General features: G+C 37.3%; 1 protein-coding gene across 4 annotated transcripts in view; it reads right to left on the bottom strand.

The window, feature by feature from the left end:
* Window positions 1-458: 458 nt before the first annotated feature.
* syk (spleen tyrosine kinase) overlaps window positions 459-12,286 on the bottom strand; it is a 34,879-nt gene continuing 23,051 nt past the window's right edge. For 2 of the 4 annotated variants that reach the window (XM_067483250.1, XM_067483249.1), the window contains 9 exons: window positions 12,201-12,256; window positions 11,273-11,335; window positions 8,499-8,583; window positions 7,487-7,646; window positions 7,013-7,222; window positions 6,194-6,383; window positions 5,626-5,766; window positions 1,126-1,238; window positions 459-1,008 (listed from right to left, as the gene is read on the bottom strand). In XM_067483250.1, coding sequence (XP_067339351.1) covers window positions 936-1,008; window positions 1,126-1,238; window positions 5,626-5,766; window positions 6,194-6,383; window positions 7,013-7,222; window positions 7,487-7,646; window positions 8,499-8,583; window positions 11,273-11,335; window positions 12,201-12,256 — 1,091 coding nt within the window. In that variant the 3' untranslated portion in view covers window positions 459-935. The remainder of the gene's footprint in view (window positions 1,009-1,125; window positions 1,239-5,625; window positions 5,767-6,193; window positions 6,384-7,012; window positions 7,223-7,486; window positions 7,647-8,498; window positions 8,584-11,272; window positions 11,336-12,200; window positions 12,257-12,286) is intronic. The other 2 variants (XM_067483251.1, XM_067483252.1) reach the window with 2 other exon arrangements.

Genomic DNA, 12,286 nt, shown 5'->3' with positions numbered 1-12,286 from the left:
TTAGTTGCTCTGTTTAAATATAATAGTCTTTAAATACTGTTAAAGAAGATTTTTAAATGTCCAAAAGTTTACTCACTTTTAATGTAATGGTCTTTAAATAGTCAGTGGTTTACAGCTTTGATTTCCAACAATCATTATTATATAGACTAAAGGTTACAAACAAAGCTCTATGAATAAAGACATATGTTTGATTCATCTTCTGTTTCCAACAGCAACAATTAAAAGTAACAAAATGATTGAAAGAAAACAATATGATTTCAACATTTCATCATCAATTGAGGAAAGAGAGGTCTGCTATAATAATGAATGAATGGACTATATTGGATAAAATGTAACAGAGTTCATTTATTTACTCTTTTCTCTGTTTACTGCTGCAGCTGGTTTTTTTAAAGAGAAACTATAGCAGAGGTGCAAAGTCATGAGGTACCAAAAATATGCCATTTTTTCACCAAAAGAAGAAGGCAAGCAGTTTCCAGGCATATCACAAGCTTCCTTAGAAACATTCAAAGATGCTACACTGTTAATTTAATCTGATTGCATCAAAGTTTGTGCCAAAGATGTTCAATATAAATAATAAAACACACACCGGAGAAGTTTCATTTCCGACTTCATCAGTGGAACTCATGGAAGCTGCTCCACTAATATTTTCCTTGCTTTGCTGAAATCATTTATCAGATTCACACAGTGAGTTTGACCCCTTTACAATTAAACTTGGATGGGAGGTAGACCTCCTTATGCCCCTATTCAAACAGATGTGTAGTTTGTTGGCTCTGATATAGATATTTGTTCACAGAATATGCTGACTTGATATGCTGGTATGTGTTTATTACAATGTTCAAATTGTTTATTTGTTAATATTTATTATTAATACCATCTCCAGTCATTTGTACACAATTAAATGCATGTTTTGTCTCATTCCCAACAGGTGCATAGTCTCACTGTGCAATGTCATAATAATACTCTCGTAATCTTGGCTCCACAACAGAAAATCCAGGCCTTTCGTCTGCCCTGTAAGATATGAAAACAGCACGTAGTCATCAAAAACTAGATCTTCTCACATAGTCTGCCCTTTGTATTCCCGTCTGGTTTGTGAGAGTCTGGGTGGGTTTACTTAGACACACTTACTTGTATGTCCAGCAAGTCCTCATGAGGTCATACATCTCTGGTGGACAGCTCGGTGGGGCGTCCATACGCTTTCCACCTTCAATCATTTGCATGACATCATTCCCTTTCATTCCCTGTTAACAATCACACATTCATAGGTTCAACCCTGTCTTGTAAAATGATGTCTCTATATGAGGAATGTAAGGACAACTAGATTATGGCTTCTATCAAAATGAGGACACATTCAAAGTTCAATTCACAAATACAAATATGACAAATATACCATAAATATCACTAATCTATATTAGTTTTATATATTTTTTTATACCTACATTACGTTTTCTATTTCACCAAAATCTGATCCTAAACTAAAACAGTTCAACATCAAGTTTTACTTTTAAACATTTTAATAAATGTGTTCCAGCACTTAGTTTAAGGATAACTTTATAAATCTATAAATTATATTTTCAGCAACACGTGAAAGAGTTAGTACCTCCTTATTTTGAAATACTAACTAAAAATCTTTGTTTTAATCATTTTGCCATTTCAAAATAATTTGCACACGACTGTACTTTTTGAAATAATAATTCTTGTCTGCTCACTCAGTCTGCATCTCTGATTAGTTTGTTCATGTGTGCCATAGACCTCCATTGTTGTTCAAAAACAATTAAAAGCACTTCAGTCTTTAATAACACTCTGTGACATGTTTTTTATTCCAAATCTTGCGGTTGACATGTTTTGTCTAAAATTGCCAAAATCCACAGTCGACTGATTTACCTCAGACAGACAACTCAGAGCTTTTGGGGATTTTTTTACTTTGATCAAGTGCTTTAAAATGAAAAAAAAAAAATGGCACCCAGTGGATCAGTTTGTCTGACTGATGTGTTCTGAATCTGTTTTGGACAATGGAGGAGGAAAAGGCTCCCTGCTGCAGACTGACAGGCACTAAACATGAGTAGATGATTCATTGTAGGTTTCAGGATCTCTAAAGGTTTTGTTTATTAGATAAATACTGTGGTCTCAAACTTTTACCACGTTACAAACACAACACACCACAACCTTTTTGTAACCTGATCAAAGAGCCTTTGTTGTGAAAAACCCAATGACACACAGGATATGGGAGTGAAACTCAGGTCTGTGGTGTGACAGTGACAGTCCTGCATATCGTTATCTTCATCCACCTCCTTATCACTTGCTTTGTGTTAATTAATGTATAACTTTAATAATTCAGAAAACATGTTGCTTTTGAACAAATACCTGGAAGTGTTTATTGTCCATACTTGACTGGGGTAAGAACACTAAAGCCCTCTACAAGAAGGACCAGAGCCGCTTCTATTTTTGGAGAAGGCTCAGTTCCTTTAACATCTGTTGAACCATGCTGATAATGTTTTATGAGTCTGTGGTTGGCAGTGAGATTCTGTTTGCTGTTCTGTGCTGGAGCAGTGGACTGAGAGGTGCAGACACCAACAGACTCATTAAACTGGTCAGAAGGGCCAGTGACATTGTGGGGATGGGGCTAGAGGCTTAAACAGCAATCTCAAGCAGAAAGATGCTGTTCAAGCTGCAAAGGATAATGGAGAATGGTTCCCTTCCTCTGCACGGCATGCTGCTGACGCATAGGAACACTTTGAGTACAAGACACATACTAGCAAAGTGCAATACTGAGCCCCACATTAAATCATTTCTTTTTGTGGCCATCAATCTTTAAAACTTTTTTGTAAATTTGTACATTTTTTAACTTTATATTTTATTTCAATTTTATTCTCATTTTGTGTTTATATCAAGTTTTGTTATATGTCAAGTGTGTTTTCCAGCGTGCATCTACTGGTCAAACCAACCTGCCCAATGTTTTGTTGTCGCTTTTTATTGTTCTCTTCTTTTCTCTCTCCACTTTCCACTCACCCCAATTGGTCAAAGCAGATGGCTCCCCAACCTTAACCTGGTTCTCCTGGAGGTTTCTCGCATTAAAGGGAGCTTTTATGCTCCAGTGTTGCCTAGGGCTTGCTCAAGGGGGGGGGTGTTGGGTTTTGAAATTCATGAAATTTAGTGTTTTCTAATAATGTTGCCTAAAGGAGACATATATAAAATAAAAAGTATTGGTCCTAACACAGAGCCTTGTGGAACTCCATAGCTAACCTTTGTGTGCATGGAGAGATTTAAGATTTAAACCAACCTAGTGCAGTTCCTGTAATTCCAATTTCATGTTCCGGTCTCTGTAATAAAATGTTGTGATCAATGGTATCAAATGCAGCACTAAGATCTAACAGAACAAGTATAGAGACGAGTCCAGTATCTGAGGCCATGAGAAGATCGTTGGTGACTTTTACCAGTGCTGTTTCTGTACTATGATGAACTCTAAATCCTGACTGAACGTCTTCATACAAATTATTCCTATGAAGGTGATCACAGAATTGTTTTAATTGTTGAATTGTTACTTTTTCAAGGATTTTAGAAATAAAGGGGAGATTACATTTTGGTCTGTTTTTGGACTGCTTTTCCAGGCTAAATGAGACTCTTCTGAATTTCTGAAATGCCAGAAATATTAGAAAATAGTCAGACAGAAGAAAGTTGTGAGAAAATTAAATTATTAAATTATCCGTTTCAATCCCATACATAAGGACAAGGTCTAACGTGTGACTAAAACAGTGAGCGCATTTATTTACATTTTAGGAAAAAACAACTATATCTAATAATGAATTAAATGCAGTGTTTACTGTCATCATCTACATGAATGTTAAAGTCACCCACTATAATGACTTTATCTATATTAAGCACTAAATCGGATAGAAAATCTGAAAATTCAATCAAAAACTCTGAATAAGGGACTGGATGACGGTACACGATAACAAATAATAGTGGATTTTGAGTTTTCCAGTTTGGGTGTGAAAAGCTAAGAGTAAGGCTCTCAAATGAGTTATAACTAGGTTTAGGTCTAGGGTTTATTGATAAGCTTGAGTGGAAGATTTCTGCTACTCCTTCAACTCGGCCTGTGCTTCTAGGAACATGATCATTAATATGACTTGGGGGGGTTTCAGTATGACAAGTTTCAGTAAGAGAGAATAAATTAAATTGATGATCGCTTATTAAGTCAAATGATCGCTTTCTCTTATACGAGATTTGGAAGAGAAAGATCTGATATTTAATAATCCACATTTAATAGTTTGGGGTTTTGTTCTGTAAGAGGATCAGTCTTAACTTTTATTAGTTTATCATGATTAACTCCTCTTATGGTCGTTTTTGGTTTATGTAATTTAGTTGGTCGGGGAACAGACACAGTCTCTATGGGTCTGTGGGAGTTGTGGGGGGGTGACGGTTGTAAGGACACTGCAGAGAGATGTGTAGGACTGGATCTCTGCGTCCTAGGCTCAACTCTGGGTTGTCATTCTTTTGGTTGTCTAATAAAACCAGCCATATTACTGGATAAGAAAGCTGCACCATCTAAAGTAGGATGGATGCCATCTCTCCTAATCAGCCTAGGTTTTCCCCAAAAACGTTTCCAATTGTCTATGTAGCCCACATCGTTTGCTGGACACCACCTAAACAGCCAGCGGTTGAATGACGACATGCGGGTGTACATGTCGTCACTGGTCAGATTTGGCAGGGGGCCAGAGAAAACTACGGAGTCCAACATTGCACTACATTACATTTTGCAAAGTTACACACCGATTCAACATTCATTTTAGTGACCTCCGATTTGCGTAATCGGGCGTCATTAACTCCCACGTGAATAATAATCTTACTGTATTTACGTTTATCTTTAGCCAGGAGTTTCAAATATAATTCAGTGTCATCGCTCTGGCCCCAGGAAGACACTTGACTACGGCCGCTGGAGTCTCTAACTTCACGTTTCTGACTATGGAGCTGCCAATTACCAATTACCAGAGTTGGTTTCTCAGCGGGTGTGTCGCTGAGTGGAGAAAATTGATTAGAAACGTGAACCGACTGGTGGTGAACCTTGGGCGTCTGTTTAGCATTAGATCTCTTACGAACCATCAGCCAGCCGGACTGGCTTCCCGGCTGCTCGGGAACTGCTGGGGGACACCAGCTACCGGGGCCTGACTAGCTGGATTATTTTCCATGATGCCCAAATAACATGACACAAATGCAAAGCATTGATTATGCAGCTGATTTCAGTGCACCAAACACATAAACAGGTTTTATGAGCAGAAATTAAGCAGAGTAATAAGTCATCTCACCACTAAAGTAACAGTTTTGGTCGACATTGTCCTTTTGTTAATTAATTTGCGACACTTGATCTCACGTCGCGCAATGTTAATATTATATGACATTGTTGGTGCTAAAACAATTTTTTTTTGCAGCCTTAATGTAGTCAGAGAGACATTAAAATGTACAGATGTGATTTGATCTGAGTCGTTATTTCACATAAAACTACAACAAATAAGAAAACCGGTAAAAACATTGAAAAAACTAAATTGCTGCTGCTGTTACAGACACTAGAGTGAATGCATGAGCAGCTGTAAGATAAGAGTCATGTCATGATTGGTTAGTGAAGTTTTATACCTTGTATGGTTTCTGGCCAAAAGAGTAGGCCTCCCACATGAGTACTCCAAAGCTCCACACATCACTTTTGGATGAGAATTTGAAGTAGTTAATACACTCAGGAGCATACCATTTCACCGGCCACTTCCCATGACCCTTTGCCTAAAAGGAGACACAAAAACATTTCTGCATGTCAGATTACAGTCTTTCTTATTCACTGGTCCTCTAATGTTCAGGATTTTTTTTCTTTTGGAAAACAATGTCTTCTATCTTAAAACTAATAATCCATGCTTCCAAAATAAAGCCAGTTTAGAGAAGACGTCTGATTTACTAAATGGATTTACCACAGCCACCTTACAGTACCCTACATAGCCTGATTTCAAATAACCTAATTTTAACAACATTTGTTTTTAATGTAGAAAGGAAATAAAAGGGGTGAACTTTAAGGCGGGTTGAAGAGTTTTTATTGGCTGTGTAAATTTTTCTTTCATTTTAGCCATATTGCCCAGGGCTAATAATAAGCCATGGAGTTTGCACCATGGGGCTGGGTGGCTACAACAACTTTGTTCACCCGTTTATTGGCACTTGCCTTGTAGTAGTTTTGCTCCTCAGCGACAGCTTTGGAGAGGCCAAAGTCACTGATTTTGGCATAGTGCTGTGTGACCAGCAACACATTCCTGGCAGCAAGGTCCCTGTGGACAAAGTTATGTTCCTCCAGATACTTCATCCCCATGGACACCTGGTGGACCAGCTCTGTGATGTTCTTTAAAGTTGTTTGCCTGTAGGTCATTAATCAAGTATCAGCTTTCAAAATAGAAGAAGCCTGGTTTATCAATAAAGTCAAATTTCCCAGGAACGTTTACTGAAGTCTTGTCACTACTCTCTCGCTTTATGACCTGCAGTCGGATCCTCACTGTTTTGTTTTTTTTCAAATTATGATACACAGAAAACCTGAGAAGATGTGAAAGACAATACTGAATACAAAGCATTAACAAACTACAGGGGGAGGATGTGAGCAATTAATATACTGTACTGTCATCGTTTGTTGTGTGTGTGTGCGTACAAAAAAAACCCCGATGAGAACAAACAAAAATCCCAATAAACTAATTATGATGATATGCAAAGTGGGTGCTACATGTTCAGCCCATCTCCAGGATTAAAATGCACTGTCAATAGCCAGAATCTTTAAAAACTGAATTTTACCTACTGTAGCTCAAAGGACAATTGTTACTACACATAAACTCAGAGAACTAACAGCAGAACACAGCTGTAGGTCATCTTACCCCAGGTAATGTCTGAATTTATATTTATATATACATCAATGTGTTACTAGTATTTATGTAAAATGAATAACTTCTGTGTAATACCTCATTAACGAGAATGAGAAGAATCCACTTGAACTACATACTTGTTTTTCTGCAGGAACTTGTTGAGTGGACCCAGCTCTGCCAGCTCCATGACCAACATAAGGTTCTCTGCCTCACAGATGCCAATCATCCGGACAATATAAGGATTGTCCAGCTGCTGCATGACATCGGCTTCGCGCAGCATTTCGTCACGTACTGATGTGTTGTTATCATCATTCTTCAGAATTTTGACTGCAACTGGCTTCTCTGTCCTAACACAGGGAGGTGCAGGTCAATAGAGGTGCTGGGCTCATGCATAATTATATTTCAATTGTACTTTTTAAAACATGGTTACAAATTGCTTTACCTTAAACACAAAATAAAGAAATAAATGAAATAACAAAAATAGCACCCGCCCCACCCATAAATAACACCCCCAGCTAAACTTTCCACCCTAGAACTGTCCATGTCCTGCATATTGTGGTCAATCAAAGTGGAGGAGCAGTGCTGTTTGTGGGCAGATGTATTTGACATACTTTCTCATCTTGTAGATGCCCTTCATGACTGTGCCAAAGTTTCCAGAACCCAGTTCTCCATCCTCCAGGAAGAGATGACTGCGATCCACTGTGGAACTCCTCAGTTCATCAGGATCTGCGTATGGACTCTCATATACCTCTGTGTCCATTGGCATGCCCTCTGATGGAGAAATAGCCATATCGCATTAAAATCAAGTAACACATTAATCTATCTCAACATGTCTATCTGCAATAGTTAGTGCAAACAATAGCTGGTGATAATTTGTCATTTGTAACTGAATTCATAAATGACTAAGATCACAATTGTGGGTTGGTTGAACAATGAACAATGTTTCAGGATGAGTTTCAGAACAAAAGCTACAATGGTCATGGTTCAAACTGGAATTAAACACTGGCCTTCAATTGGAGAGTCCAGGGTTTTATGACCTAACTGAACACCTGCTCTGCATAGTTGTAATCACCTAGCTACACCACCTCTATACACACATAATATTATCTTATAATAATATATATTATAGTATGTTATATTGTTAGACTTGTATTTTACGGGAGGACATTCTTTTTTCCATTGTTTTTTGTAGAGGCCATCTGAGGCCTGCTGCTTAAATGTTTGTGTAAAGTGGATGTATAGTATGATAAATTAAAGGTGATGAAGATAAGTATTTAAGGATGTACACATAATGTGTCCTTTTAGAGCAGAATAATTGATATTCAGATAATTGCACTGTACAACTGACTGCTTGAGTAACAAAGCTTTTCCTTTGTGTCCTTCATGCTAAACGTGATGATTTGTCCTCTTCATGCTTCACCTTGCAGTCTTGTACATGAACTCACAACTGCTAGCTTTAATACAGCAAAATACGTTGGGATTTCAGATGGACATCTACACAAAAATTTGCTCTGAGGATTTGTCACATCGTTAACTGTTGTTAACCATCAATGAAAACAAAGCTGCACCTCTTGCACCTCTTGTTACTACAGTGTAGTAGCATCTTAACATTTTAGGACTTACCTTTGCCCACTGGTTGATTATTGAGCAACCTGGTTTCATAAGGGTTGAGATTATCGGTGGTGTTGTGTATAGATTCCCGGCCCTGCTATCAGTTTATCAGAGAAGACAACATTTGAGAGAACTGACTGAATGAAAACACAGTAAACATATTTTCAGTGGCTGCACTGCTGAAATGCAGTGACTTCATTAGATATTCAGACAATAGTCAAGTGCTTTGCCTACATAATAGGGTGAACAAGTATTCCAGTGATAGTCTGTAATGACAGCAATTTCCGAATCAAAGTAAGTGGAAAAAAGTCTATATCAAGTGGGGAAATGCTACATTTTGGATTTTGGAATAAGTTTGACTTTCATTAGTCACTATCACTGTAATACAGGGAAGCATACACTCAATAGGAAGAGATACAGGGTGTCCCGAACATCTTCATTTCCATGCATTCAAAGAATGGGTGTGGAACCGGTTTACTGTCCAGAATCTCAGCCTGATGGCACTGGGCTGCCCAATCTGAAACATACATTATGTTCCACACCTCTTCTTTAAAAATGTTCGAATCCAAAATGCCCTGTTGAAAGTGTACAGCAGGTCAAGCTGAAGAGCACGTTTTACCATGTTGTTACTTTGCTTTAAAATGGAAAGAAGTTGCCTTTTTCCCATTGATCCGCACACATAATGACCTATAATGACATTAGGTGAAAATGTGAATATTGGTTTTATTTTTGCTTATTAATCACAAATCAAACAATGAAATCTCTCCGCCCATTTTAATTTTTGGGGGGATCAGTACAGAACTTGACTAAAGTCCATCTGAGGCAAACTGAATAGATTGGACAACGTTCTATAAATTACACTTTACATCTGATAAAAAAACCTAAAGTTCTCAAGTATGAGCTACTATCTCTAGTCCTCTAAAAGTGTAAAAAAACATTTTTAAAGCTCTGAATCATGGCAGGAGCAGTGTAGCCTCAACATTTGTGAAATTAAAAAGTCTAAAAACACCAGTATCTGGCCTTCCTTCTTTAAGAAATCTCTGAAAAAGAGATTTGATTTTTCACAATGTCATTATTGGACGTAGTGTGAAAATATATGGACAAAAACAACATTTATTCAGTTTTAAAATAAATTAACAAGACAGAAATGTTTGCAAGAGATGAAAGGGTCTTAATACTTTTCAACTAACCGTACATTAGTATAGTGTCCTTAAAGGTTTATCAAAAACAACTTTATATATAAAAGTTGCACATGTTGAACCTAAAAAACTAAGGCGTGAAGATGCAAAAGCTCTGAAATCAGAAAAAACAAGATAAAGTAATAAAGTCCAAAGTGTCAGGCAGAATAAAATTCAGGAGCTGCCTCCTTCAAAGGCCCCAAACAATATAAAGATGATTCACCCTCATCTCTAGAGTTCTGACTGAGCATCATAATAGGGCGACATGGCTGTTCAAATTCACAGCCTGCTTGGATACATATCACCTTCCTTTGCGTTACACAATTCTTTTTTGTGTGTGTTGTTTAATTCTAAATGTCCTAGACTTCATGCATTTCCTAAATTGTTTCTTGCAGCATCACAAATGTTTAGAATATTTGCATTCCCGATAGGTTCTTTTTATGTTACCCTAAACTTAACATAAAAAATATATACCAAACAAAATGGTCAAGTGAGAGCAAAATAATTAAAGTTACATCAACAAGTTGGCATCCCCTTGAGAAATTACATAAACATGAACTTTAATACATTTCTGATAAAAGAACAATTAGCTAAATGTCCATTAAATATTATGTTGCTGAAAAAGAATCCAACAATCTGATCTGAACTTGGTGGTATTTAGAATATTTAAATTCTATTAAAAAATGCAGTATTATATAATAATATGTGCAGATATGCAATATTATCTTCGCCAAATGATGTGAAACTTGTTTTTCAGTGTACTTGTAAATTACAAGCACACTTGTCAGCGTATGAAGGGTTTTTCAACAGTTTTCAACATTCGTCCAAAACTGTGAAAAGTTAGTGGTGCTGGTGGCACAAGAGGAAAAGTTGGGGGTTTGCCAAAGTTATTAGGATTCAATTCTCTATTTCTAAACCTAGTTTCACTGTGGTCCATATATATGTTGTTTATATATTATAATCAGAGTCTGGACCATCTTTGAGTCCACATCACTAGTATGGCTTCAACCTATGTGTGCTGTATATTTATACTGTCTGCATTGTACCTATAATAACAAATAGGATGATGTTAATTACAATAAATCTCTTAATGGTTGAAGAATTACGGAAATTATCAAATATTTTGATGCTCAATCTAAACTATGTGCATAATAGGATAGAGAGTTCTGGAAAGTTTGCACCAAGCGTGAGAGTTTTCCAAGCTTGATCAAAAGAACACGTGGAGGTGTCTGTGAAAAAAGACATGGCATGTGTGGTCTCTGCACACAGAAGGAAGCAGCTACTGAATGTACAAAGCCTCAAACCGCTGGCTTTGGTTCACATCAGAAATGCATTGAGTAACCTCTGGAAAACTTTAGACTGTCATCACGAGCAGGTTAACTAGAAACTGAATACGTTTGTGATGTATTCAGCTCTAATTGTGAAACTATCTGCTCTGATCAGGGATGAAGAAGTGACGCGATAAAACAAAAGGCCAAGAGCACAAGCATCTGAGTTGAGTTAGTAAGTTACAATCCACAATGAAGCAAAATCAAACATAGTTACTGGAGTGTTACAGACTGCTGTGACAAAAGGGTTTAAGACGAGACAGTAGGTGTGTTAGTGCACCTTTTTTCGGCCAGGTATGGGAACAGTTTTGAGTCTGGAGATAATTCCACCTGCTGCATTGTGCTAGAAACCAGAATGTCAGAGAGATCATCAGTAGTTGACTAGGTAATAATCTAGTCATGCATGTAATTATTACAGTAGAAAGAGAGTGTGGGAAAAGACCGGGAGCAACTAAGTTGGGGTTCAGTGTCTTGCTCAAGGACACTTCGACATGTGACCGGGGGAGCCGGGGATTGAACCAACAACTGTGAGATTGGTTGACAACCAGGCTACCTTCCACAATGCCACAAGTCACCCACAATATACATTATAACAATATACAGTATATAAAATGTCCACATCCAGTGTACAGCAAGCCTGTCAGGAGAAAGGTTGGGTCAGCCACATTCTGATAAATGATATATTCTGGCCTTTCTTCTGTGGTATCGAATGATAATTTCTTAATGCTATTCAATTGCAAATAAATATTCTCGAAGAGAGACTCGGGAGGGGATTCTTGAAGACTTTTCACCTTTTATTTAAAAGACTGCTTCAGTTCTAACTGCACCAGAGATCTTCAAATACTATGTGGGAACATCATAAGTTATCATAAGGTGTGAATAGGTAACTTGCTGAGATGTCTAATTCATTTCCTGATACATTAATTTAATTTTTCACCTTGACACTGCGTTTAATAAAGTTTTACAGTTATATTGGAAATTCTGTATTTGTTATACTATCACCTAAAAGCTAAATGTATCATTTAAACCCATTTTAGACATTTACCTGTGATTACCAACACATTAATAAAGGGTAGATATTTTCTGTCACTAAATATAAAACATGTAAATGAGTGCACACATTAGCTTCCTGTTTAAAACATAGGCACTGTAGCTTAACAATGTGCAAAAGAAGCTTATTAATGATGCCCAACGAAAATAGAACTTACTATTGCAGAACTTAATCCAGATTGGGCGATGGGAGGGAGCGGCCGTCCTATCAGTCCTAGGAACACATGATATGGCAAAAGTGGAA

Source organism: Channa argus, chromosome 18 (assembly GCF_033026475.1).
Source record: "Channa argus isolate prfri chromosome 18, Channa argus male v1.0, whole genome shotgun sequence".
Classification (NCBI taxonomy): Eukaryota; Metazoa; Chordata; class Actinopteri; order Anabantiformes; family Channidae; genus Channa; species Channa argus.
Note: the sequence above shows the minus strand (reverse complement) of the source record. Positions and strands in the feature narration are given on the sequence as shown.